The 27,650-nt window shown below is 39.5% G+C and overlaps 1 protein-coding gene across 1 annotated transcript; it reads left to right on the forward strand.

The window, feature by feature from the left end:
- The first annotated feature begins 648 nt into the window (after nt 1–648).
- Nucleotides 649–27,460, forward strand: LOC117810953 (enhancer of mRNA-decapping protein 3-like). The gene is made up of 7 exons (XM_034680967.1): nt 649–759; nt 2,648–2,827; nt 4,287–4,483; nt 13,743–14,105; nt 21,725–21,878; nt 25,431–25,648; nt 26,064–27,460. The coding sequence occupies exons 2-7, from the start codon at nt 2,664–2,666 to the stop codon at nt 26,369–26,371; spliced, it is 1,404 nt and encodes a 467-aa protein (XP_034536858.1). The 5' UTR covers nt 649–759; nt 2,648–2,663; the 3' UTR covers nt 26,372–27,460.
- Nucleotides 27,461–27,650: the final 190 nt, after the last annotated feature.

The following is a 27,650-nucleotide window of genomic DNA, read 5'->3' on the forward strand; positions in this document are numbered from 1 at the left end:
CATACATACATACATACATACATACATACATACATACATACATACATACACACATACATACATATATACACTACCAGTCAAAAGTTTGGACACACCTTCTCATTCAATGGTTTTTATTTATTGTAATCATTTTTAAAATTGTAGATTAATACAGAAGTCATCAAAACTATGAAATAATCTGGTTTTGCCATAATGTGTATTACGTCAGTAGTCAAATAGGGCTGTCCATTGTGTACTAACCCTACCTCTGAACAACACAACTGATGGTCTCAAACACATTAAGAAGGAAAGTCCTTCTACAAATTAACTCTTGACATGGCTCACCTGCTCATTCAAACCATTCCTACAGACCTCATGAAGCAGACTGAGAGAATACAAAGACTGTGCAAAGCTGTCATGAAGGCAAAAGGGGACTGCTTTACAGAATCTCAAATATAAAACATATTCTGGTTTGTTTAACACTTTTTTGTGAATTAAATAATTCCGTGTATGTTCTTTCATAGCTTTGATGTCTTTGGTATTAATCTACAGTGTTTCAAATAATTAAAATAAATAAAAACACTTGAATGAGAAAGTGTTTCCAAACTTTTGACTGGTAGTATATATATTTGCAGATTTCTACCGTAGAAGGAATAAATTCACAACAAACCCACGTGTGAGATGAAGGAAGTGACGTCACGGGTCAACCCGGAAACCAGCACTAATAACAACAGAGACTACGACTTTCCCTGACAAACTCTCCACATATTATACGAGCAGGTAAATACATAGTGACGGATACCGAAACTCATGTTGGAGTATAACAATCTAAGAAAGCTCCACATGTCTGTAGCAGACCACTACGAAAGACAAAACGGGGAGGGATGAAGCGAAGCTAATATTAGCTCTGCGACTAGCCCGAACAGATCACTGGTTGCATTGCTGCATGCTGTTATTTTCAATATATTTCTGACAACACCATCCTCATGGGAAGCATTTAACTAACAAGTGTTTTCGAATATTTATTATCATATACTTAAACACCCAAATTCCCCTATTTCAGAGTAACGCAACATTAGAAAAACCTTTACATTAGAGCTCGCCGGCTGAAATCGAGCTACTGTTCGTACATAAATGAAGAGTCATTTAAGGGTACACATTTGAAACGCCACGTTTCTCATAACTTCAAGCTTTGTTATCACAATGAAATTCAAGATACATTCATCGCCAGTCTTCTATTAGCTGCACCTTTCGTCACTTAGAATCAGTTCATTAAAATCGGGTGCAGCGGATCGTCACTTGGACGTCAGACACTATACTTCAATACCTGTGTTTAGAGTAAAGTAACGAACTTGCACATGATTTAAGCAACCATAAATTGGCAGAAATTTTCAGTGAGTTTTTCTTCGTGCATGAAAGATAATAAGGCTAAAAATGAGGGCCATTGCCATGTTTTAAAAACACATAGATTGAGGTTCATATATCATGTACTGTGTCGGTATTGAAGTCTCAGCTTTCAGAATTATACTCACAATCTATCTGTTCTCTCAAGTGTAGAAATAGTTACTCTGTGTTTATGTGTAAATGTAATCACTGGGGTTGTTGGGTTTATGTGCAGTATGTTTATCTATATTGTCCAGTGGTGGACAAAGTACACGTCTTCATTACTTAAGTCAAAGTATAGATACTCCAGGTCAAATATCACTCCAATACAAGTGAACGTTGCCCTGTCAGATTATTACTTGAGTTAAAGTACTGAAGTACTTGCTTTTAAAAATACTCAAGTATTAAAGGTACTTCTTAAAAAAATCTTAAAATGTTGTATTTTCACAATACATAAGTTCATTCGAGAATACATAGGAGTACATTTGGTTGCATTATGTTTATTTAGAAACCATTACTTGAAAACTCTAAAAACTATACCATGGAATAAAAACAGAAACTAAGTTACTCCAAGCACAGACAACTTAGTTTGAAATGTTCATCTGGAATTAAACAAATGTTACGTAGCTCAACACGCTTTCTCAGGTTGGACAGTGAATTTTTGTTTGTTTGTACAGAGTGGGAAACAAGGACAACATTTCAAACCATACGTATCATTCTTCATTTTAAAAACATCTAACACGGGCTGATGATATGGCCATGGGTGCTCAGGTGGAGAATTATAGCCATCATTACCATCTCTAAATGAACTGCCTGATCTGAGTGAAATCTGCTCTGTGTTTGCTCCACGTTCAACTGTGGAGACGCACGATATACAGGTACGACTAAACTACTGACTTCAAAGCTAAAGTAGTGAGTAACTAGAGCATTGATAGAAATGTAGTGGAGTAAAAAGTTCAATAATTGTCTCCTGAGTGTAGTGGAGTAAAAATGATAAGTTACTCCAAAAAATAATACTCAAGCAAAGTACAGATACTCAAAAAATGTACTTAAGTACAGTACTCAAGTAAATTTACTTTGTTACCGTCCACCACTGATATTCTCATTTGATTACATTTATACTTAATTGTGTTTGATTGCTGCATAGTCTGATTTATGTATATTTATTTTTTACCTTAAATTCATAACCACCCAGATTGTCATCCTCATCACTAGCTATGGTCATATAACAGTTGTCACCGCTGACGACCGGTGATCATTTTTGTAATGTTTATTTTCTCTCTAGGATCCCAGTGGACAGAATGGATGCGAAGTGGGTCGGTAGTGTTGTGTCTATAAACTGTGGGCTGACGTTGGGAGTTTATCAAGGAGCGGTGTCATCAGTTGACCACACTAGCCAGACCATCTCTCTAAAACAACCCTATCATAATGGTGTCAGATGTCCTGTTGCTGAAGTCACTTTCAGGTAAGAAGGAAGGATCCCGACACATTTTCTCTCACACAGATTTAACCAGTTTTCTTGCTGCATTGTGAAGACTCCACAAATTGTAAAAAGTGTATACGTCATCCTTTCACAACCATTTAACACTATGATGTTTGCATGCAGCCTGATCAGATCAATTGTCTTAACTACTGTGAAGATTACATTTTACCTTCCACACCTGTCAAATGTTGGAGTGCCTTTTGAGGAAAAAGATGGAAAAACGAGTCATCAGTATTAATGCAAGTTAGATCCAGGTGTTTAGAGAAGATGATTATATAAGTCACTGTCAATGTAGCAACTACAAAGAGCCAAAAGCTGCTGAGTGACAAAGGTTGGGCCTAGTAAACTGTGTGACGCACTAAAGCAAAAAATCTTCGACCCAAAAAATATGTTTAACCTTTTATTAACGAAAAAAATATTAACTGATGATAAAGTGCACAAAACTGATGATTGAAGTGATAACAGTGATCAAAGAAAATGGCAGTCAATAAAAAATATGGCGACCCAGCTCACCCTCTCCAACTACAGACAAAAGGAAACAGGTGGCTTAAATTAATAGAATTAACCCGCCCCTAACATTTGACCTGCTATTTACCAATCAACTTGACAACACAATAAACCATAAACAAACAACAAAAAAAACACCTAAAAAATATACAAACAATAACCTACCCTAAGCCTCAAAAGTAGATACAAAAACCCCACCTTTTAAATCACTCATTCATGGCTCCTGCAGTCAAGAGGTTACAATGTTAAAATGTTACACTGTCATTTAGCAGACACTTTTATCCAAAGCGACCTACATACATAAGATGTCACCTTTTAAATAATTTGACAGCTATTTTTATTGGCTTTTGTGCCTTATCAGTTTAAGTATTTTTTTATAGGAACAATTATGAAATAAGAAGTCAAATTTATATGATTCCAGCATATTCAATGTGAATATTTACTGTTTTTTTCACTCATCTATGACAGGGAACTATAGCTTTTTTTTGCTGTGCTTAAAACCAAATTTTTAAGGGGTTTGATTAATTATGTTAGTTGATTTTACATTCTAAAAAAAAAGATCTATTGAGAAAAAAAATCATCATTATCTTTATACTTAACCAGATGTATTGCGATTAGGTTTTTCTGCTTAATCTTTTCCTTGTATGTTTTGGTTTATAGTCTTAATGCAGATTTAGAACAGTTTGTGACAAATATAAAATGTCATGCAGGTGTGATTTAGATCTATCCCTTTATAAGCCAGTGTTTTTTTTCCATCCCATGAGATCTGCAGGCCAAATATCATTACCCCTTTATTTCTCATGCAGACTGAAAATAAAAATCTAAAGCTCTAAATTAAGCAACCTATTGATTTTGAACGGCATGGCTTTTTCCAGTACATGCTCACGCTGCAGTCTGAGCCCCACATAAAGTCAGGCTTGTGTTTGATTTCTAGTGCCATGGACATCAAGGAGTTAAAGTTCCTGGATATCCAGAATACAACCAACAAGCCGAGCTCTGTCCCGGGAGCTGCAACAGAAGCCAGCCACGTGACATCAGGACGCCACAATCAGAGCAGCAGGGTCACTCAGACTCAAGTCCCCACCAGCAGCTCTCACTCCAACACTGCTCCCATCACCATCCTACGCAGAGGTGGGTTGATGTGTTACCAGCTGTTCTATCAGCTTCACAGTTAATATTTGCCACCATTTGCAAATGTACTTAAATGATCTGTTGTCACCAGTATGGGTTAAATTTAAAAGCATCATCATCAGCAAAAGATAACAGAATCAGGTTATGTACCTGTGGCCTTTACAGGCAACGCAGCACGTCCTGTTCAAGCTTTCACACCCAAACACTATGCCAGTAGAGAGTGATTGTGTAAGTTGAATAACAAACAATTGACAGGTTATTTTATAAAATATGAAACAGTTTGACGCAGGACTTCATGGGTTGGGAAAGCCCAGGTTATTTATAACTTTTGCTTATTCACTCTGAAGATGCATTTCCTGGTCCAAATCACAGAACTATGCTGCACAGTGCAGATTGGGAGTCATGTACTGCATGACAGGAATTAACCACAGGGATGTCCACACAGTACTCCTCTGTCGAAGAACGGAAAACAGATATTGATTCATTGCCTGAGGAAATGTGACACACAACAAAATGTGTCACCTATTACCTGACTCACTCTCTAAATAACTCCAAAAACGTCGTCACTCAAGAAGAACTGAATGTGCCGAGTCACCCAACATCACAAATTGAACAACACGTGTGATGTTTTATAGTTTACAATAGGAAGGAAGCCAAGTCTCTTTTTAGAACACATTATTTTCAGAGGTCAGATGATTCACAAACTGCATATTTACTAAATCACATCACTTCATTCACACTGAAAGTAGGACACTTGGACCATACAGGCTTTTGAAGAAGGCTGTATTAATTCTTTGTTTTTGTCTTTGTCATCAAATGTAGTGACAAGACCTAAAGCAACTATTCAACAGTCAACCTCAGTACTGTATGGTTTGCCTTCAGGAATGTGGCCTTCACTCTGTCTTCAGCCTGTTTTCCTCCACAGTTTTTTTGGGCGAGTACCAGGATCAGAAATCTGGGATCAAATCAGTATTATAGTGTTATTATTATTGATAAATAAGAAACTCTTCATTCATTGCTGATATTAGTTTATATTTTAAAGGTACACTTTCATATATTTTCGAAGGATTTAAAGTGAAATATTTCTTTTTTTTTTAACTTATATATTTTTGGGCATTATTGCCTTTTTTGGTTGCTTTGATAGTGGCATCCAGCTGGTCTGTATTTTTTGTGTCCGTTTTTTTTCATCTTCATCATCATCATCCCACAGATTTTCTATGGGGTTCAGGTGAAACAAGTTTTCTGGTGATCAAGCACGGTAGTATCATGGTCAGCAAAGCATTTGGTAGGAGTTTTGGTGCTGTGGGCATGTGCTAAGTCCTGTTGGAAAAGGGAATCCGCATCTCTATAAAGCTTGTCAGTAGATGGAAGAGTGAAGTGCTCTTATATCCTTGGGTAGACGGCTGTGTTGGACTTGATTAATCACAGTGGACCAACACCAGCAGATGGCATGGCACCACCAATCAATACAGACTGTAGCAGCCTAGTTTGAGTGCAATTTCTCATTTAGGATGGAGTTTACACTCTACAGGTGTAAAGTATATCGGCTGCCATGGCACGTCATTTTGAAAGGTGGGATGATTTGGAGGATACAGACGGTTCTCTCAGCTATATTACGTCGGCAATGTGATTTCCGCAAGAGATTACATCCTTTGGAAAAATATGATGACCAAGATTTGCACTCCTGAGTGTTAACTTGTGTTGTAGTTGGTAATTTTACCACTTCTTTTACACTTTTACACTTCTGAGTGGCTTGATTTTAGAAATGTAACATCAAAGACTGTGTAAAACATGGACATAGTGTCTGTGACGTCACCCATCGGTTTCTGTACCAGAGTTTTGGAAATGCAGACTCAACCTAAATTTCAGTCAATGTAACATGAAGCAAAGAGGTGGAATTAAGGCTGGCTTTTAGTCTCCTCACTACCAGCTACTGTCTGCCCACCTCTCAGTCAAGTCAGCTGTAATCCTAATTATCCAAAAATCATAACTTAAATATCTCCAAAACTAATGAATTATAAAAAAAAAAACCACCCCCTGTACAGTGTGGGCTGATAGAGAAATCCGCTACTCAGACCAAAATCGTTGTTTGAACCAGGCTGTAAGCATGTTTATGACCTTCTCTGGCTTACCCTTCTTGTGTAGGGTGTTGATGATTTGTCCTCTGGACAGCTGTCAAGTCAGCAGTCTCCCCCATGATTGCGGTAGCATGTTCTGAACTAGACTGATATACACAGTGTTTATTCAGTTTGAATAGTGATTTACTCAAACTCCAAATAAAATTTTCTAATTTTGTGAGTTAGGTTTTTAGCTGCTGGGCATAATTATCTAAATTAAAACGAAAAGCACTTGAAGTTTTTTTTAGTTTAAAGTAATGAGTCCAGAATGTATCACATTTCAAAATTCTTAAATAGCTGATGGAAAATATCAAACTTTTTTCACAATATTCACATTTTTTGAGCTGCACCTGTATAGATCAATCCAGCTCTCATAGCAGGGGCATGTCCAGAGGGGTGGTTGCTGTGACATAGTCCTCCTTGAAATCCATCCTAGACGCCGCCACCAAAAATACTCAACTGTGATTAGCTTTTTGCCTCGTCAGAGGAGGGACTAATCAAGTATTTAGACTGTGTTCCTGCAGGATGCCACTGGTTTACTTAGCATTTAAATGTAGATTATTATATTTTGTAGGAATGTGAAATTGTAGATCAAACAGTATTTCATACACAGGTGCATGAGGAGAGGAATCAGTCCGTCAAAAATTGCAAGCAAGCTCCTGCACTCAGTAAGTGCCACAAATAAATTAACCAGTAATATTTCTACTTCTTCTTAAAGTCTAAAAATGTATGATACTTTAATGTTGGCAGTTAAAGTAGATTTGATTAATGCAGGCTGAAGTGTAAAGACATACTTTCATTGTTTAGTGTTTTCTGCCGCCCCTGAACAGATGCCCCCCCTGTAGGAATGCATGATATTGGATTTTTTGCCGATATTCCGATATTTTACGACTCATTTAGCCGATTACCGATACTGATGCCGATATTTTTTCCTGCACACCTAATTGCAAAGATAATCAATTATCTTATGTATTTGAATTAGCGTACAGTATTATGGTGATACATCACATGGTGATCACATTTTTTATGTAATATTATCATTTAATGTGCAAAATAAGAGAAATACTTAATACTTAAAACTGCATATTTATTTACGACAATTGCTTTCAAACAAATTTCATAGAAACAGATACATCCTACTTAAAACGTGGATGATGCTCTGCCTGAGAAAATCATAACGATCCCCACAACCAGGGCAAATTTGGCCAATTTCACATTTGACATAGTAAGTAAACCTAACCTCTGTTCACAGAGAACATGTGAAAAGTGCAACTGTACAGCAATTAAACCCAAATTAAATACAATGGTTTACTCTTTGACAGTAAGTGTGCCTAAATTAGTCAGCTATATTTACCTTACAGACCTTACTTAAAATGAACTATCTGATATCGGGGTGTTGGCCGATATCCGATAATGTGCTGATAATATCGTGCATCCCTACCCCCCCTGTCAAAAGATTCTGGACACATTCTGCTCATCTTTGTGAAAGATGCTTCACTTAAAGTTATCACCTGCTTTCAGTACAGCATTCTGCAGTTTGTGAGGTTGGTCTGAATTGGTCAGCTTTTGCTGCTGGACCATCCTTTGAGCCAGAGTTACATGAGCGTAGGAAATGGTTTCGGAGAAAATTAACGGCATTGCGATAAGAGTTAAGTTAAATGCAAATGATACACCAGTAGGAGCTGTTCAATACTATAGACTGTAATGTTTTCACCTGGTGAAGAAAGTGGAGACAATGTAACAGGGAGTCCTCACAATGTCATCCATTCCAAAACAGAGGCTCTAACCAAAACATGCTCCCATTGTTAGGCTTTTATTATTGTTTATATAAGAGGTTAGACTGTGTAGGATGAAGCTGGGTTTACATCAGCAGTTCACACTCTGTCTCTGTCAGGGAGAGCAGTGTTGGTACACAGTGTCTGGTCCAGTGTTTTTCAGTGATGAGTGATGACAGGTTTGCACTCTTTGGCACAGGTCATAGCTCACTTAGGAGCTCATAATGAAGAATGTTACTTATTTTAAAGTTATCGTGCTTTATTATGTTGTGCTTTTGATATTTTATAGTCAGATTTATCCTTCAATTGACCAAATTTATCCCATTTAGATAAGTGGTCTTTTTGATAGGACTTCGCCAAGAAACGCAGCAACACCTCAAACAATACAAAAGCAAATAACTAACATTACATGATCTGATAAAACATTTACACCCTAACAATGTGGCATCAACAGATTTATTTGGGTCAACAAGTTTGGAAGTTTAGGATCACTCTGAAAATAGTTTCATGAAGTGGCTGCGGGAAAAAAAAAACTATCTTACCCAAATCTGTTTAAAGTTATGAAACAACAAATTGCACAATGTTCAGGGACAAAGACTGCGATTTCAAGATTAAGAGAGGGGATAAGTAAGGAGGAATTTAGCCCAGAAATGGCTTTGTAAATAAAAACATACCAACGTCAGGAAACCACAGCCACTTGTAATGAGTCTCAGCGCGCCATGATACTAAAACTCCACTGGTTTGTTTTACACGTGAGACAATCTGATAAACTTCACAATACTTTCAGTTCTCAGTAACATGCTGGATATGAGCCGTAAAAGAAAAGTGTTCTTCTGGGAGGTATAAGGATGTAAAAGTAGATATCAACTTGATTTGTTGATTACTTGAAGTAAAAACTTTCTCAGAGGATCCTGAAATCACTGTACCTGAGGTGTGAAATAATGCATTAAAAACAAGTTGCAGTCAATGTCTTCAAAAATGTACAGTTTATGTAGAATTTAATGTAGTTTATGAAATCTCTAAAATGTGGATGTTTCAACTGCCATCTGTCATACAAATTAGTTAATTGAAAATATCTTTTTTTGTAAAATGTGATGTCATGAAAACCTTAATAACTGCAATTAGGATTCATTGTCAGGGCAGTTCTACAGTCACATGTCTCAGCAGTGCAGGGACACACGTCCATATAATAAAAAAAAGCACATCTGCATCCCTGTTTTTTTCTGTGGTTGTAAAAATAAAGAGCGTGTTACTCAACCTTCCTGACTAGATAAATGGTAAAAATGGCATTTCCTCTTGTCAACATCCACTCAGCAGGAAGCGTGCCTGGACAGCTCTGTAGCCTCTGCAGGAATCAGTGAAGTCTGTTCACTTTCACACTCAGGATCCCAGAACAATGGAAAAGTCAGAGGTCAACAGAATTGGCTAATGAACGCTAGGTAATATTCTTCAGCGCAGTTGTAAAGCTGACCTCTCGCCAGGTGTTTTCCTGTGCGTTGGAGACAAAGCTTGTGAAATTAGGGGAAGCCTGTCTGTTCTTTTGCTTCTTGTTTGGAGAAAAATAATAGTTATGAATACAAATGTGCTTGTATTGCAGTGTACATTTTTTCTGCACAAGACGTGTAGTCTGTTAGCCAGGCAGTCCTTCTCCCTGTGTCACTAGTAGCTGTTAAAAAACTGGAGCATGGGACCAAACGGCGTCTTGCTATGACTCCCCCCCTGAGATTCCCATAGCGTGCTAAAGCCTTGTACCAAAGTTCCTCTTTACAATATGTGTGTGACTAAGATCAATAAACATTCCCCCTCCCTCCCCGCGTCTGCTCCTAAAGAGAAGCCTGGCGTTCGTGCCTCTGTGCCCTCCTGTCCCCCCTCTCTCCCCTTCTCCTCTCCCTCCCTCGCTCCAGCTCAGCACAGGAAACCACCCCCCCACCCCCTCCCCGACAGGAAGCCATGTTGTCCCAGTGTGCTCGGAAGGCCAAAGCGATATCAATTGTGGAAGCAATGTTTACCTTTGGAGTTTTTATTTTAATCTCCAGCTCTCAGGCTGGTGGCCAGGGAGTCAATGCCCAAATTGCACAGGGCCAACGTGCTGAGTGGCCTGGGCAGGGCTGCTGCTTTCACACGCAATGCCATGCTCCCAAGAAGCCCCCGGCCACAAAGAAGGGAAAGCAGGGTGGGCCAATGCTTATACAAGATCACGGATTCCAGAAATGGTTTGTGAATATCTGCAATTGATCTTTCTGGGAGAGTAGAAGGGGAATTTAGAAACTGCTTTCTGGAGCGATACCTCTCAAAGTTGAACCCCACTACACTCAAACAGATCTTATTAAGAGGGAATTTTAGAAGACAGCTTTCACACTCTGCAGTAATAAAACTCTTCCAACATGTTTTCTGTGTGTTTTTGAGAAGTTCTTCATAGTTTGTGTTTTTAGCGATGCTTCAGATTTCTTTGAAACCTCCATTGGTATCATGAAAATGTTGCTGACCAGCTTCACAATCTCACTGAGCGGTGAGAATACTGTTTCCAGTATCTGGTGTCTTACTCCAAAGTAGAGGAGTAAGTTGTTCCTTTTTTCCCTAGCTTGGTCAACTATTCAGACAATAAACAAATAAGTAGTGTTAGCCTGTAAGTGTTGCTCCTGTTTGAGTGTATTCTTGACTTAATTTTACTGTCACAGCTGTTTTGTCTTTATTTCTATTTCGTCTTTTGCATTTGATTTCATCTGGCCTCCCCTGGCCTGTCAGCTTCTCGTTAATCTTAATATCATATCAATATGTGCATCCAACAATTTATTCTTCCTCTTGCAATGACTCAGTTTATAGCCCTAAAGTGACAAAAAGCTTTAATATTTCAAATTCTCAGGTCTGGAAATAATAGCTAAATGAGAATGGTAAACCTCCAGCCCAAAGTTCAGTTAGAAACACATCTTGCCTGTGTGTCTGAACTTATTTGTGTAGGTAGATTTGACTAAGCTGAAATCATTGCAGTTCACACTCTGTCTCGCTGCTTGTTATTCATTAACCTGTTTGACTTGGAGCTCTGCCCAGTTCATTCAGATTTTTGAATCATAGCATGACAAAACACTTCCTCGTAAATAAAGACAGTGTTGACTGGTAGTAATTAGCTCTTATGGCTGTTCACACAGATAAACACACAAACCCTCCAACCTGCTCCCTTCAACAGAGCAGTCATTGGGCTCCATGATCTTCAGACTGCAACCAATTTATTCTTACCCTTGCGTGCATTCAGGGGGAAATTAGGTATATAAATAATACTATAAATACTTTGTCCGAGCAGGGGTGGAAACAGATTGACCGAAGACAGACCTTTGGCTGAATGACTGTAACTTAAGAGGCTGTTTTAAGGCAGTATTGTGATATTGAGGCAGGCCACAAATTAGCTCATACTTAGTTAGTGTCTTTGTATCACTGCCAGTGTACTATGACTGAGCCTCCCAGTGTCTTGCGTGAGAGAGTCCAAAGTACCTTAGCTGTCACAGTGACAGTAGCGTGCGACTGTGCCTCTCTGTCTCCTGGTTAGCGTGAGAGCTCAGCATGGTTGGGGTTGAAGGCCAGGTTTTTCCAGTTTTTCTTTTTTTTGTTCTCTCTTCATTTAGTTTTTTTTTTTTGTTTGTGCTAACATGTATGTAAACTTTATTGAGCACCGCTCAGTCGGCCATTGTATGTTTAGTGTGTCAGCGGTGTTTTGTTCACGGCGAGTAACTCACCGTGAGAGGATAAGAAGAGTTGCCAGTCAAAGTTACACGGGATAAAAGAAGTTTGAGCTTTCAGTCACAATTTGAAACTGCTGAGAGCAGGAACTTATTGTGTGTGGATTACACCATTTAAACAACACCATGATGTATAGTATGCTGGCTCATAACTCATTCAGGGGTGATTAGGATATGAGCAAAGCTGAGGGAGAGGAGGATTTCTGGGTAATCTGTGCATTTTGGGCTTGAGATTAAAGCTAAGGTAGCCCTGTGGTAGCCCAAAGTAAAGCCTTCTACATTATACATTATGATAAATAGCTTTGTTGGGATATTTCCACATATGTTGAAGTAAAATTTAAATTGAGATTCTTTTTAATGCCCATCATCTGTATTTGCTTTTTTGTTCTTCATTTGCTTCCTTAGACTTATTGTTCTCCAGCCTGTTCTCATATTTCAAATATGTATTACAGAACATTTTATTTCTTAACCAAAGTTCCTGGTGTTCTCTGTAAACTGACACTTTTTTCCTCACAAATACATCCTCTGGCTTTTTTTTAAAAACACTTCTCTCTAAGTCCAGCTATAAATATTTCTGTCAGCATAGACAATTTTAATATAGAGTTCAACATACTATTAACAGTTTAATTTATATTTCAAATGTATATTATTGTTAATTGTTCATCACAATTTGTAATTTATAAAATCACATTTTATCTTTTATTGTTCTACTACATTATGTTGCAGTATGTTGACAAATACATTCATGAGCAAAATGTGTTAATATGTTTAAATACGTGTCTTTCTAAATCTTATTCATAATGTGAATTGAATCAAATTGGTCGGAAAATTTAGAATCCCTTATTTTTCCAATTAAATTATCAATACTTAGCACAGGCGTTGGCGTATCGATAATAGTATCAGGTTAGGACAATGACATATTGTCAGATTGATATTATGCCTAGTGCAGCATGTGGTTTGGCATTGTCCTGCTGAAATATGCAGGGTCTCCCCTGAAAATGGCATTGTCTGGATGGCAGCATATGTTGCTCCAAAACCTGCATATATTGTTCATCATTTATTGTGCCTTCCCAGATGTGTATGTCATCCATGGCATGGGCACTTATGCATCCCCACACCTTCCCTGATGCTGGCTTTTGAATTACACTGGCACCAGGCTGGGTGGTCCCTCAGTTCTTTAGAGCGGAGGATGCAGTTTCAATGATTTTAGATTTTATCCTGCATTTGCGGATGTAGGTACAAACTGTATTCACAGACAATGGTTTTTGGAAGTGATTTTGAGTCCATGCAGAGATTTCCACTAGAGAGCCATGCCTGTTTTAAATGCACTGCCACCTGAGTGCCTTAAAGTCACTGTCAGCCAGTATTTACCAGCCTGATCCCTTTTGAACATATATTTAACTTATATTACATACTTCAGACAATGAAACCCTCAAATTATCTTACATTTTCTGTTGAGGAATCATTATTCTGCAATTGTCAAACTATTTTTTCACCCAGCCTCCACTTATCTTTACTTCAGAAATTACTTCAGAATTCAGTGTCTGTGTGCGTTTAGTGCACAGTTATTCTGAAAGTAATAATAAAATAGCCTCCTTGTTCATGTTGATAACATCTAAATATCTCTGCTCTTCAGCCCCTGTAGGCTCATCCAACAGCAGAGGAGGGACTCAGGCTACACAAAAGAAAACCAATGTGAAAAATGGAGGCGGTGGAGGGTTCATGAGACAAAGGGATGACGAGTGCTTTGGAGATGGGACTGATGAGGACCTGGACACTGACTTCGACTTTGAGGGAAACCTGGCTCTGTTTGACAAAGCTGCTGTCTTCTCTCAGATCGATGGAACCAACAGCCATACAAACAGATCACAGCAGCACAGCAGGCAGGATGAACAAAAACCCAGAACCTACCGCCATGATGAGAATATTCTGCAGGGGAAACCCATTGCATACCGGCAGATATCAGTGCCGCAGCACGGGGGCAAAGAGTACTGCACAGGTGAGAGTGAAATGCATGTGCATACAATGACACAGAGAGACGGATGGACACACACACACACACACACACACACACACACACACACACACACACACACACACACACACACACTCACACTCACACTCACACTCACACAGGTGCGTACACCTACGTTTTGGATCCAGAGATTTTTTGGGAAACTACTTCTGGTGCATCTCTAGATTGAACAAGGTGTTCAATATTGAGGCTGTTTTTCACCAAAACCAGTCATTGAATCACCTTTTGATTAGTAATCTAGCTTCTGGCTCAAATACCCATTTTACTGGAACAATAGCTGAAGTGAAATTTTATATTTTGCTTTTATTCACGATCATCACAGAAGGGCCAAAACCAACATTTAACTGTTCCCACTGAGTTGCCACTGAGTTGTTTAAATTCAATATATTTAATGTTTGTGTCACAAACCCCAAACGTGGTCCAGAAGTTATTAAAAACACGTTGAGGCACACCAAGACACTAGGGGCCCTGTTCTAACATTTGCCATCCAAACCATTGTAGTTTTTGTTGCATCAATCTCACACAAAATGTACTTTGTTACCAAAATGACTGATAAAATAGTCCCCAATGAATACTCTGGTTTGAGTAATATTTGCTAAAAACATGCCTATCTTAGTGATAATTTTTGGATTAAAACTATTTATTCTCTGGTCCTTCTATTTAAGGACCAATGAGGTTGGGGTTGAGTGTTAAAGAAAGAGAAGGAGAAGTCAGACTTCTTTGTTTGGCCAACAAACATCATGGGATTTGTGAATATTGAAAAAAGAAGATGAAAACATATGCATCCTCAGCGTACATATTGCTTTTTTCCAGCCTTGTCATTTACAGACATATACAATACATAAAAACCCCAAAGTTCTCACATTTTAGAAGATGGAAACAGTTTATGAAAAGAAATAAAAACAACCTGCTGTTTCTGGCTCAAGGCCAGATCACTCACTATATAAGACAGAAAAATGTGCATGTCTGCAAAACTTTCATCATATTAGATTGCGTGCATGTGATTTGAGAAATGGAAAATAAATAGTCCTTTTGTGCAAATCAGGTCCAAGGTTCTAAGGGCCCACCTTATTCACACATGCCACGCTTTCCTGTGCATTCCAAGAGTTCTGCTCACACTCACTATAATCTCATTTCACATGAGATAGTTGACATTGTACACACTGTAGATAAAATAGAGTCCCTCGTTGGGATACTTTATCAGCGAGTGTGCTGGCGTTTTGAACACAGTGTTTGTTTTGGAAGGAGTATTTCATTCCACTGTGTTAAAACTTTGACCTGAACTACCATGTGGTTATCTAATAACACTCTTTTTTTGTAAACTCACATTTACAGTTTCACATCAACTTAAAAAATGACAACTTTTAGACACTTGATCTTAAGCACACCACTTTAAATCTGTCACTGAGGAATGTGCTGCAGTGTCTCTTTCTACTGAGTAAAATCAAAAACAACACGTGTTGTCACAGGTCACAGTGGACATGACGCCTATCTGTCCCGTTGGTCAGAGTGAGGTCACTTCGGGTCAGACTGACTGGAATCGTATCCTCCTGTTACTATTTATCATAGCGGGGACTTTTGACTCCCCGCACTCCCCGCACTCCACTCTGTATGCACACAGAGATGATGACCACGTTCTTTCTCACAGCTCATTACACTTCAGAAACCACAGTGTTACATAACTGGTTAATATAGACACAAGATAAGTAAGCAGCATGCCAACACAGGCCCTAAAGTCCAAGGTGTGAGTCTGAGTAGAGAGAGGGTTCTGGTATGGTATTATATGGCCGTGGGGTTTAGCAGAAGCACTGGGGTCCTCCTTCCCCCTTTCCTGGTCACATTATAAAGTCATTTAAAGGGGTGATGTGATATCAGAAGCAAGCTTGGACAACGTAGTTCTTCTCAAAAAGTGCGTTCAAGGTCTTGTGTACTGTATCTCCCTGGTCATGAGGATTTAGAGGACCAGGACTAGCAGAAAAAAGGATAAAGGTTGAGCTTTTCATTCCTCAGGCCGTATATATGACAGAGTGGTTGTAGTTGTGAAGGTATTTCTAGGACTTTTATCCCAGGCTGTATCTGATTGCGATGACACAGCACAGCTCAGCAGGAGGAGCTGCCTACCATCCAGCAGACAGCTCCCAAACAGAGCCTCCTTTTCTTACTGTGCAGTCAGATCTGCTTCCCAGGGCTGTCATCATAATCCTCATCCTCTGCACTCTGTAATTAGCGTGCCGCCGTACAGCCTTACATAAACAGCACCTCTGAAGCAGGAACAAACCACAGTGCTCTTGACCTGGAAACTTTGCCAGTAAACAGATAAATCAACAACATGAGAACAGAGAAAGAAAAATAAAGTGCCGAGCTGTATGTTCAGGTTGCCATAACGTAGCGTCAAAGCAGTCAGACAGGCTTGTTTCTATGGACTATTGTTTATTGTAGAGGTTGCAGTCTGTGTAAGTTTAGTTCTGCTATTGTCTTTCTTTCCTGTGCAGTGATTGACTCCAGCTGTGCAGTGAAACTTCAGTGCAGCATGCCAGGCTGCAACACAAACTGCAACCAAGATGGCTGTTATTTCGCTTGTCTGTTGATTTTGGCTAATTTTGAAAAATAAAAACTTTGACAGATCTGTCATCACACAATATTTCAACCAGTCTTTGCATTTGAGCATCACGGGTGTGAAACACGCATGGTGTGATCTTTTCTTTAAACTGCAGACTGTCAGGTGAAGCAAGCAGGTACTGGAGGATGAGAGACTCACAGTGCACACAGAGAAGTGATGCAATTGAAATATCTGCCATTTCAATCCATAGAGATGTATTTATCATATTCATTTATGCAGATTGATGTAATAATTAACTGAAAAAATATCTAGATCTCCCCTCTTTTCATTTAAATAAAAGCCAGATCTTAATATTGACATGTTGCACATGCTTTTGAAAAAATGATTGCTTCTTTGCAGTAAAGAGTTATTAATTCAGTGCACCTGTCAAAAGTTTATGGTTCTCAGCCTTTTTAAAAAGTGTTTGCGAAACAGAAAGTAGTCATCCTCACTGCGGACAAATTTAGGGGGGTTACACATATAAGTGAAATTTACACATTTGTTTCATGGTGCTACTAATTTTTTTAAAGCAGTGCTAAAACCACTTGCATAGGTGCCAAATTAATAAAAATGATATTTAAAGGTTTACTCTTTACACTATCTGAGCACCTGTGAACCATTGCTCCCATCTTTCTGCCTGTCTGGAGGTCAACATAGTTCACCTCTTAAAGCGCTGCAGAAAGGAACAGAGCAGCAGCCTCGTCTAACCCTCCCTATCCCAGCTCAAGTCTTAGTCACACATGGCCCGCATCCAGCCAGCGTGTATTGCTTTCAGTCCCGTCAGTTCCCTTGTCATGCTTGAAGGATTGCTTCCAGCTCAGTTTATTTTAGCGCTGCTGCACACTCATGGCTACCCGGTTTTGCCAGTTGCCTGCTGATTTTTTTTTTCACACCACATTGAAAGTGGGTGTGTGCGTGACGTGTTTTTGTGTGTGCAAAAATCAATGCATGTGTGTGAGAGTGTTATGAAGGATGAGATGGTGTGTGTGTATACTGGGAGGGGTTGTTATGGTACCCGCAAATTAAGCAAGAGAGTTATTAAGACGTGCACCTGGTGGGGTGGTTGAAAAGCAATTAGTGCATACTGGTGCAACTCGCACTTCCCTTGAGCTTGGCACTCAAGGCTGCAGTTTGCATGACAAGAGGCAGTTGACTTTACTGCGCTTATCACTCACGTGAGGATCGGTATGTTCCAGATTTCAGCTCCCTGCTGAAACATATTAGTAGTCTCTGTGCGGTATCAATAAAGAATAGTGGGAGGGGAGCAGGACAAACCCAAAGATAAGAGATTTTCATTCAGGCATGGCGCGAGTGTCAGTGTTTCTATGTAATTATGTTGTGTATGAGGGTGTGTGTCTCTGTCTTGCATGCAAGGGTGCAAAGTTGTGAGTGTACTTGAGCCTGTTGAGAGCTCACTGTAGAATGAGATGTGTGTGCTAGCATGCACAAGTGTATCGGTGTGAATCTGTGTACACCATGGAGGCCACCAAGTGCTCGGCTACTAGTCCAGAGATCTGTAGGAGGCCATTAAAGACTTAGCTGCCTCCCAGCAGCTTTATTTATCAAAGGGATCCTGAGCCGTGCAGTTCCCCCAGCTTGACTTTCATTACCCCTCTAATGTGCCACTGGCAATAGACAGCCAGGGATTAGCACAGGCTCTTTAAAGGTTTCAACACACTTCAGTTTGTACAGTGATAAAAGGTTGAATTGTGCTTCTGTAATACAGCAATTGAAAAGGCACACACAAGAGAACAATCCTGACAAGGTTATAGGGTGTGACATGAAAAGTGACACAGAGATAAAATGATTTAAGCATTTATTTCTCAGAGGAATAGACTATTAAAAAATAAGTTTGATATAGTGGTAATGAGTGGAGCTATGACACTTATTAAAGGCGTCCAATCAACATGGGGTCAGCTCATACCAGACATTTTTAAACAAATATCCAAACATAGTTCTGCATCATTTTAGCCACACTCCCGTGTGCTGCCTGGTTGGCCTCTTATGGTACACCACATTAGTTGTTATAAAAATGACACATGACAGCAGTGCAGTGCAAAACTGGGTCAATGCAACACACTGAAATTACCCAGTTTCCTTTGACTGATACATCAACCAGGCACAAATGTTTAGTATTAATATTAGAAGTATTAGTTCATTGCAAATATATTAGCACTGGTATAGATATTATGGCTGGTTAGTTACAAAAAATGCAGCACAGATTACATACTACATGTTTGCAAGAAAACACTGACAAACTATGAAAAGGTCAGAACAGACTGAACAATGTTTTACCAAACATTTTATAAATCCTCTGTCTGATCCACTCTTGAGAGCCCAGTGTTATCCAGGCTCTAGCTTTATCATTAGATCATTCGAACATTAGAATGTTCATCCATCCATAATCAGTCCCCCTTAGCCATTGAGGGTTAGGAGGGGGTCAGCACTGATCCCACCTCTTATTTAATGACAGGACAGGATGCAAGTCAATCACAGTGCCAACTTACAGAGACAGACAACCATTCATCATTCAACCATGCTTTAACACATATGGGCAGTTTAACCTAACGCACATGTCTTTGGACTTTGGAGGGATGACTGAGTACTCATGTAAACTCTGCACTACAATGTATCCACCATGTAAGCCCCAAATTAGAATAGATCATATGATTTACTTCATCTATCAATGGTTTCAATGGCCAATCATCTTAGCGCTTCTTTGATTCTTCCGGGATAACAAGTTTTCCATGGTTGACCAATGATGGGTTAGGTGATCCACAGAGGGATAGTTACAAAAAGCTTGTTTTTCTGACACCTTCTTCTTGGTGTGCATGACAACCCTTTTATGGCCAAGTGTAAGAAAAGATACGGTGTTTGTCTGTTCAACAAGATTAGCTCCGAAATGAATATGTTATTGTGATGGTGACAGCATTGCTCCTATGTCAGCACCATAGACTGTATAAAATATGGACGTAGTATCCGTGACGTCAACCATCTGTTTCTGAAGCGCTGTTTTGAGGCCAATCAGCGGCGGCATCCATATTACTGCTGTTGAGCGATTTCGACGTAAAGAGGCGGGCTTTAAGCCTCCTCGCCAACAGCTACGGTGTTCCCGCGGTCAGCTGTGCCTCTCATTGGAAGACTCGTAATCTCTATATCTTCGAAATTGCAGCCTTAGAAAAAAATTCACCCCACATACAGTGTGTGCCGATCAGGAAATGAGCTATCCAGACTACACTCTTCAGAGGCTCAAGGAAAAAGGGTAATGCAAAAAATATAAATGTTTGCTTTTCATCTTTTCAATACAGTCACAAATCACACAGCTGTGGCAACAAATCTCTTTAAAATTTACATTAACTGAGAGAAAAGAAAAGAGACCCACCCGCCATCTCGACCAAAACCCACAGACTTGATTGTGTTCATTATTAAAGAGTGTAGACTGCGATTACAACAGAGTCCTGACTAAACAAAAGCTGCACATGAAAATCTTGGATATCAAGACTATCAAAAAAAGGCACAAACAGACTGGTCGCACAAAGAAGTCTTTTGTACCAGGCTGTAAACATGTTTATTTCTGCTGTAAAGATCGGCTTTTCTGAATTTCTGAATTGAATTGGTGTGTATGTGTTTTCTGGTACTTCTGAAGCCAGCCTCAAGCGGATCCTTGATGAACTGCAGTTTTTAGCACTTCCGCATTGGACTCATATTTGTAGACCGGAGGTTGCCGCTTTGTCAGCACAGACACTATGTCTTTGGCACTAACAAAAAAGGTTGATTTCTGTGTTTTCATTTCTTTTTTTGTGGTAGCTGTAAAACCTTGACACAGCTCTTGGTGCTCTGAGTTTCAAAAACTTTTCTTAGTATTTAAGAAGTGACTTTGTTTTCTTAATAGCCATCAAGAATTTCTTTGAAAGAAGTGAATTAAATGGACTGTTTATCCATTGCCTCCATGCCTCCCTCATGTTTAGCTCTCTCTAATCTGTCACCACGAGCTGTTGGGATACAGGTTGCAGGTGTTCATATGTATATGATGTTTGTCCCCATTTTTGTCACGCCAACCTGCTGTATGTTTTGACTGAGACAGCAGCCAATGTGGGGGGTCCAGCTCAGTGCAGCCTTGTCCCAGAGCTGCGTGGTTGGGGATTGGTCAGAGAGCATGCAATGGTGCGTGTGAACTTCGGGCCCGCAGGGAAAAGGCGTCTCACTCAGTCTGCCTCACGTTTGTCATGTTTTGTAAAGGCTGCCAATCTTCCCTTTGTTGCCGCAGACAGCAGTGACAAACAGGAGAGGAAGCAGTGAGTCTTCCGTGATGGGAACAACATCAGGTCATGAGGAGGAGGAGGAGGCAGGACTTTCCCCTCGGGACTTGGCTTCTAGCATGATAATCTGTGTTGCTTACACATGCCCATCTCCCCCTGACAACCTATAGACTGATGTTTGTTGTTATCTCAGAGGTCAGGTTTCTGGGTCCTACTCACTCTTCTGCTGTTGTTTTTTAAGGTTCACTGATGGAGATAAACTGCTAAAAAGAGTCTCCTATTTATAAATCTGTATCACAGTTCAGGTCTGATTCAGCAATATTACAATCAGGGGCAGATGACTACGAGTGAAATATGAATATGAATGTTCCTCTGCTTTTTTCCCAGCAGATACATTTGAACAAAATATCCAGAGTCTAAATTTCCTCCCGTTTCTCTCAGTTTGTTGCATGCTGCTCTGTCTCTTTCTGCGCAAGAGAGGGAGATTTTGAATTTTCAGATTGGATAGAAGAATGCTATTGAGTTCGTGCTTGGAAAGACATTTTTGTGCATCGCATCTTGCCCAAGGACACTTGATCCAGGCAGATGCTTGCTGGAACGGGATGACGTTGTTATTTACCAATAAACTCCTCTGTCATGCTCTAGTTGTGTTTAGTCAGATATAACTAAATATGCAAAACCAATACCATGCTATCTATCTCTGACCTCATACTTTCTCTCTGCAGATTCAGGCTTGGTGGTTCCCAGCATTCCCTATGAGCTTCATAAGCGTCTACTGGCAGCTGCAGAGCGTCAGGGCCTGAGTCTGGAGCGCAGGCTGGAGATGATTGGTATTTGTTCCTGTCAGATGGCTCTAACTCTGCTGGGAGGACCAAACAGGTAAGGATACCGCATTGAGCTGCAGTGTAGTGGAGCAGCTTAAGGTTTTACCAAATTGAACTATATTTTACTTTTCCAGTTCAATGCAACAAGTATACCATCAAACAGGGGTCTCATATATCTTAGCACATCTGCTGTCCACTTGGGATGGGGATCAAAACCTAGTTCTATTAAGGACCCGGTTTGGCATTTTTCAAAACTCAAAAATTAATAACGTTTGAGCTTATTGATTCTGCTATCAAGTTTTGTGTATCATGTAATGTACATTAAAGCTCAAGTTGAGTTGCATTTGTGTGCAATTAAAGGTGCACACATATACATCCACTGTCTATTTAAGTTTTTTAATAAAGTTGAATTGCCAGCCAACAGGTTTTAAACGACTGTATAAAATATGGATATAGTATCCGTGACTTCACCCATCTGTTTCTGAAGCGCTGTTTTGAGGCCAATCGTCGGCAGCAGCCATATTGCTGCTGTCGAGCGATTGTGATGTAAAGAGGTGGGCTTTTAACCTCAGCTACAGTATTCCCGCCTGCCAATCAAGACAGCTGTGCCTCTCATTGGAAGATACGTAATCTCTTTATCTTCGAAATTGCAGCGTTTAAAAATTCAAGAAATGAGCTATCCAGACTACACTGGTCTTTTGTACCAGGCTGTAAATATGTTTATTTCTGCTGTAAAGATCGTCTTTTTTGAATTGGTGTGTATTGTGGTTTCCGGTACTTCCGGAGCCAGCCTCAAGCGGATCCTCGATGAGCTGCAGTTTTAGCACTTCGGCATTGGACTCATATTTTTAGACCTGAGGTTGCCGCTTGGTTTTAAACAACACAATAAAAATGCTGGTGGTAAGTTGAATGCAACCAAACTTTGCTGCAAGTCCCTGTTGCATTATGAGGTGTTAAAGATTGGGTCAGTAAAATTCTCCTAAGCAAAGGTAAATAGTATGACATGTCATATGTCACTAGTTCTGTTAAAAGTGTACTGTCATCTAGTATTTCCTCCAAATAACAGGAAAGTATCAGCAGATCCATAATGGTATCAATATCGTTAAGGACGAGTACATTTGCATCTCGCGCACAACCTTGTAAAGTGATTCCACTGTCTTTAACACTCTTCCGTTTAACTCTATGAAGGACTTTGGTTAACTTGTGGGATTAAGTGAGCAACATCTACTTCAGCATTGTTACTTGTTATAGTCACAGGCTCATTTTGTATTCGGGAGGAGGAGACCTCTGCAGGTAGTTTGGGTCACGGTGTGAGTGAATATTAAAGAAGGTTAATTTAGAGAACCAGTTTTTTAAGTATACAGTCTGCCATGCCAGGACTCCTGCATCGCTCTGGGTACAATGATGCAGCTTAAAGAAAGTCCAGATAGTGACTAATAAAATGTATTGTGTCAGGGTCTTCCTCACTGACCACTTATATGGCTGACTTTGTGGGTAGTTCAAGTCAAAGAACATAGTGAATCTGTTCCCAGCGTACACATCTGATTTACAGTTCAGTGTAGACAGAGCCAGTGTCATCTGTTTAATTATAAGAAGAATGTGCAACAAGGTGCCAAACATCCATACCTGAGCAGTTATACAATCATTGTAGCTGGTCTGTGCAGCTCTCTGTTTTCATGTCATGTTTTCTGGTTTCCATGGCGATCATCTTTACTACCATGTTTCTAAACGAGTGAGCGTGTGTTAACCTTGACCCTGCTCAGAGGGGAAACTGAACGGTGACCATGTAGGTCAACAACCTGTAACATTACTATGTAAGGGGTAATGTAGACTGAAGTAGTGGTGTTTGGATCTGTTTACCTGCACCTTTAAGAGCGGTGAAGGCTTATTTAAGATCAAAGAGCATGAGCGCACAGGCTCGTATAACAAACACATGTATTGTCTCTGATTCTTTTATCCCTTTAGCACGGTAATACTTGCATGTCTCATGTTAACACTGGAGCCACTGTGAGCTCAGATCAGGTTTTATGTTGTATTTTGATACCAGGATCAAAGACACTACAATGCTGCTAAAATGTGCAGTAATTGATAAATAATGGGGCAAGTAAAAAGGGGGCTTATGAACAAAATCCTGAACAGAGTAAAGAGGGCATGAACCTTATGCATCATCAGTGTGCTTAGTCTCTAATATCAGAATGAAGCATGTAGATTTTAGACATTCACTGACAAATGCTGTATCTAAAAGAGCTGCAACTTAAAATACAAATAACGAACGCATCAGCTGTTCTTATTAGATTCAGTCAAGGTTGCCACAATGCATCAGGGCTTCTGCAGCCGGTTACATATCAGATTAGATTGCTGTTTTTAATTGCAGCATGTTTCAATCTGAAACAGATGGATATTTTCCATTTATAGATTTAAAAAAAATATATATTTTTTTCTTTATTATTATACTTGAAGTGTTTATATACTATGTATCTGTTTATCAATTATTTCTGAGCAGTTGTAACAGGTTAATTTAACAGATTACTTTATTTGATCTGTTTTTAACTATGTTTGTTTTTTAATAAAACCAATAATCGTAAAATCGTTTGTTAAAGTAAGTGATGGATTCAAAGACTCAGGAGATTTTTTTTGTTATCTCTACAGCTGTTTTCACAGGAACATCTAGCTGCTAAGAGATGGTCTTATTTTCTTAATCTTCCCTGTGTATGATGCTCATTAAGGAAACCTGTTGGGATGAAGTATCCTTTGATCAAATAATTATTAAAGAAGATGATTAAAAAAATCAGGGCTGATACTGATTCTGAATTTCAAAATAATAATTTAGTCGACAGCCCAACAACTTTTTTGTTTTTATAATTAACTGTTCTAACTTGGTCTATTTTGCTCTTATTATTTCCCCCACCCTGACCAAGGACCCAAGTTGATCTTCATTATAAAAACTTTATTGAACATTGTAAAAGTCATTCAGGTTCAGAATAACCTGTAATTGAACCGAGCTTCTAGAACTTATCTAGCTTCCCTACAATAGAACACTCAGTCAGAAGCGTTTCTCAGTACTTACACAGCAGAACAAAAACATCCTTTTGTGAAAAACATAAATAATGTTATGTTGAAATATGATTAAATAAACAAATAATCAGAAAAGACGTAAATAAAAAAATCCCAAATGTAAGTAGGCCTATCCTTCAGCTTCTGTATTTGTTTAACCAAATAAACATTATTGTTTTTAAATGCAGAAACCTTTACAGCAGACTCAAATATGGGACTTGTTTTCCATCATTAATTATCAGGAGTAAGGAAGTCTTATTTCAACGAGCTTTAAGACTAAAAAATAATTTGAGCACACAGGAATGGATCTAGTTTTGTTGTGTAAATGTTAACAGAAGTAATTCACAGTAGAACTGGACGCTGCATACACAGCATAGAGGGTTCCCTCATTCACTTGAACAGTTGTGTCTTCTGATAGAGGCTTGATACTGCTGAGAGATCAGCCAGTCAAAAGCATCATCTGATGACACTAAGGATTTAAATCATGTTTGTTTGGTGACATTACGCTGTCATTGATTGTGTTATAACTTCGTGATCTCTTAAATTTCCCCAGGCTCACTCCAAAAAACGTCCACCAGAGGCCAACTGTGGTCATTCTGTGTGGGCCGCACATCCAGGGAGCTCAGGGCATCAGCTGTGCTCGACACTTGGCCAACCATGAAGTGGAGGTCATCCTGTTCCTGCCTAACTTTCTCAAGATGCAGGAATCGGTCACCAGTGAGGTTAACCTGTTCAGCAGGACAAGCGGCAAGCAGGTGGCCAGTGTCAAAGGTAGAACACTCTAAAAAGAACTAGATATTCAAATCTCTGTAACTCAGGATTCAGTGACATTGATAGAGAGGAGGATGTTTGTGTACTGATCTGTATCTGAAGTGATACTGCTGAATGCAAACATGACTTGGTGTGTTCTGGGATCAGTTTTTGTTGTTGAGTTGGAACAGAGCAGTTAAGATAAATGTTGCCCTCTAGTGGAGCAAGAGAATTTAAAGCATGAATTATTTCCCATTTTTGGTTATTATTCATAACATCTTGAAGTCATGTGAGTACACATGTTTTAAAAATGTCTTCTGGTTTCCTTTGCTCAAGAAATCATCTCCGAACAATTTTTTTTCTGTCATCATTTTGTTAGAAAGCTCTGAAGCAATCATTGTACTGACTGTGAACCCTTCTTGTTCCTCTATCCCAGACCTACCAGCAAGCCCTGTGGATCTACTCATCAACTGCTTGGACTGCCATGTGAACCGACTGCTGAAGGAGCAGTCCTGGTACCAAACAGCAGCAGACTGGGCCAACAGTAACAAGGCTCCAGTCCTGAGCATCGATCCAGCGGTCAGTGAGCAGTGTCAGAGTATTGAGGCAAAGTGGACTCTCTCTTTGGGCCTTCCTCTTCCCTTAGCTGACACGGAGAGCAGGGTCTACCTCTGTGACATTGGCATCCCTAAAATGGTTTTTCCAGGAAATCGGAATCAGCTACCATTCACCTTTTGGATGTAAATTTGTTATACCCCTCCATCAAGGTTAAAATCTCACCCTCTGTTACAGCACTCAGTTACAAATGGAAACTAATTTTCTGGTAACTACCTTACCACAATAGGTAGGGGTACTTTGTGTATGTGGCTGAAAAGCTAACACCTGACCAATATAATCTAAGTTACAAAGTTTAAGCTGTACGGCTTCACAACACGTCTGAAAGCACATGGTAAGGGAATTTTCATATCCGCTGGAAACTCCAAGGGCTGCTGCATGTTGCGTGCGACACCTCTTGTTTTTAAGAGGGAAAGGTTTCCTGTTCTTTGGTGTGTTTTGATAAGGGCTCCGTGTTACGAGGTGAATATGTTTATAAAATGCTGACCACTGTGAGTCTATCTATACCGTCTGACCAGCCAGAGCAGCAGAGACACACTTCCTGTTTCCTCCTTCAGATTACACGCAGGGTCTTATCCTGACCCTGTGACCCCGTAGCAGAGCTCAGACTGAAGCTGTCTGCTAACCCAGATCTACCCCTCATCTGGGCCACAGGTGACTAGGCTCATTGTCTTTCAGTTCCAGCATTTTTTACATTGTCAAAAGGGTGCAGTTTGACTTGTATTTGTTGTAGCATGCTTTTGTAGAAAGGTAATGATACATAGGATATATATTGTATTTATTTTTTGGAATACATCTCAGGAATAATGAATGAAAAATGAGGAAAATAATATTCTGCACTGTTGGGTCCTTTGAGTTTATAACCACTGACACTGAAAATTTAAAGTGGTGGCAGACTCCCTGGGGGATTATTTTTTGGGATTTTTGAAGTGTTGTGCATTTGACAGGAATTCCAAGCACACATTCCAAGGACCAAGAACATCTTAGACCAGGTTAATCTCCCGAGATTACAGCCAGGAAGGTGTTGTGAAACCTAATAATTAAACCTTTTCCATTTCTGACACATCAGTCTCAGCCAAATCTTATGAAAAGACCACTCCAGCCAACTTCTGCTCTTCGGTTCAGTGCATTGACCTGTTATTACCTTTCATCAGCAACTGAAGTAAAAACCGGAGTTGAAACAACTGCCCGTGAATTTTGAATAAAAGATAAAAGGTTCTTACTGAAGTCATTTCTATGCTTTCTAGTCAGTGAATCCTTTGATGCACTTCATTGAGAGCATCCTCTGAACGACCCCAAAACCTGAGAGTTGTAGCTTTTTTATCTCTCACAATTTTGCACAAACCAGAAAATGGCCAAGATCCAGGTTTGAAAAGCTGGAGGCAAAATAGATGAAGTTATAGGTCTT

The sequence above is a fragment of the Notolabrus celidotus genome, chromosome 3 (assembly GCF_009762535.1).
Source record: "Notolabrus celidotus isolate fNotCel1 chromosome 3, fNotCel1.pri, whole genome shotgun sequence".
Taxonomy (NCBI): domain Eukaryota; kingdom Metazoa; phylum Chordata; class Actinopteri; order Labriformes; family Labridae; genus Notolabrus; species Notolabrus celidotus.

Bases quoted from the DNA above. Each gene is read 5' to 3' on its own strand.
- LOC117810953 (XM_034680967.1), top strand. From the start codon at position 2,664: ATGGATGCGAAGTGGGTCGGTAGTGTTGTGTCTATAAACTGTGGGCTG. The intron at 21,879-25,430 runs GTAAGGATACCG...AAATTTCCCCAG, and splicing joins CTGCTGGGAGGACCAAACAG to GCTCACTCCAAAAAACGTCC. The intron at 25,649-26,063 runs GTAGAACACTCT...CCTCTATCCCAG, and splicing joins GCAGGTGGCCAGTGTCAAAG to ACCTACCAGCAAGCCCTGTG.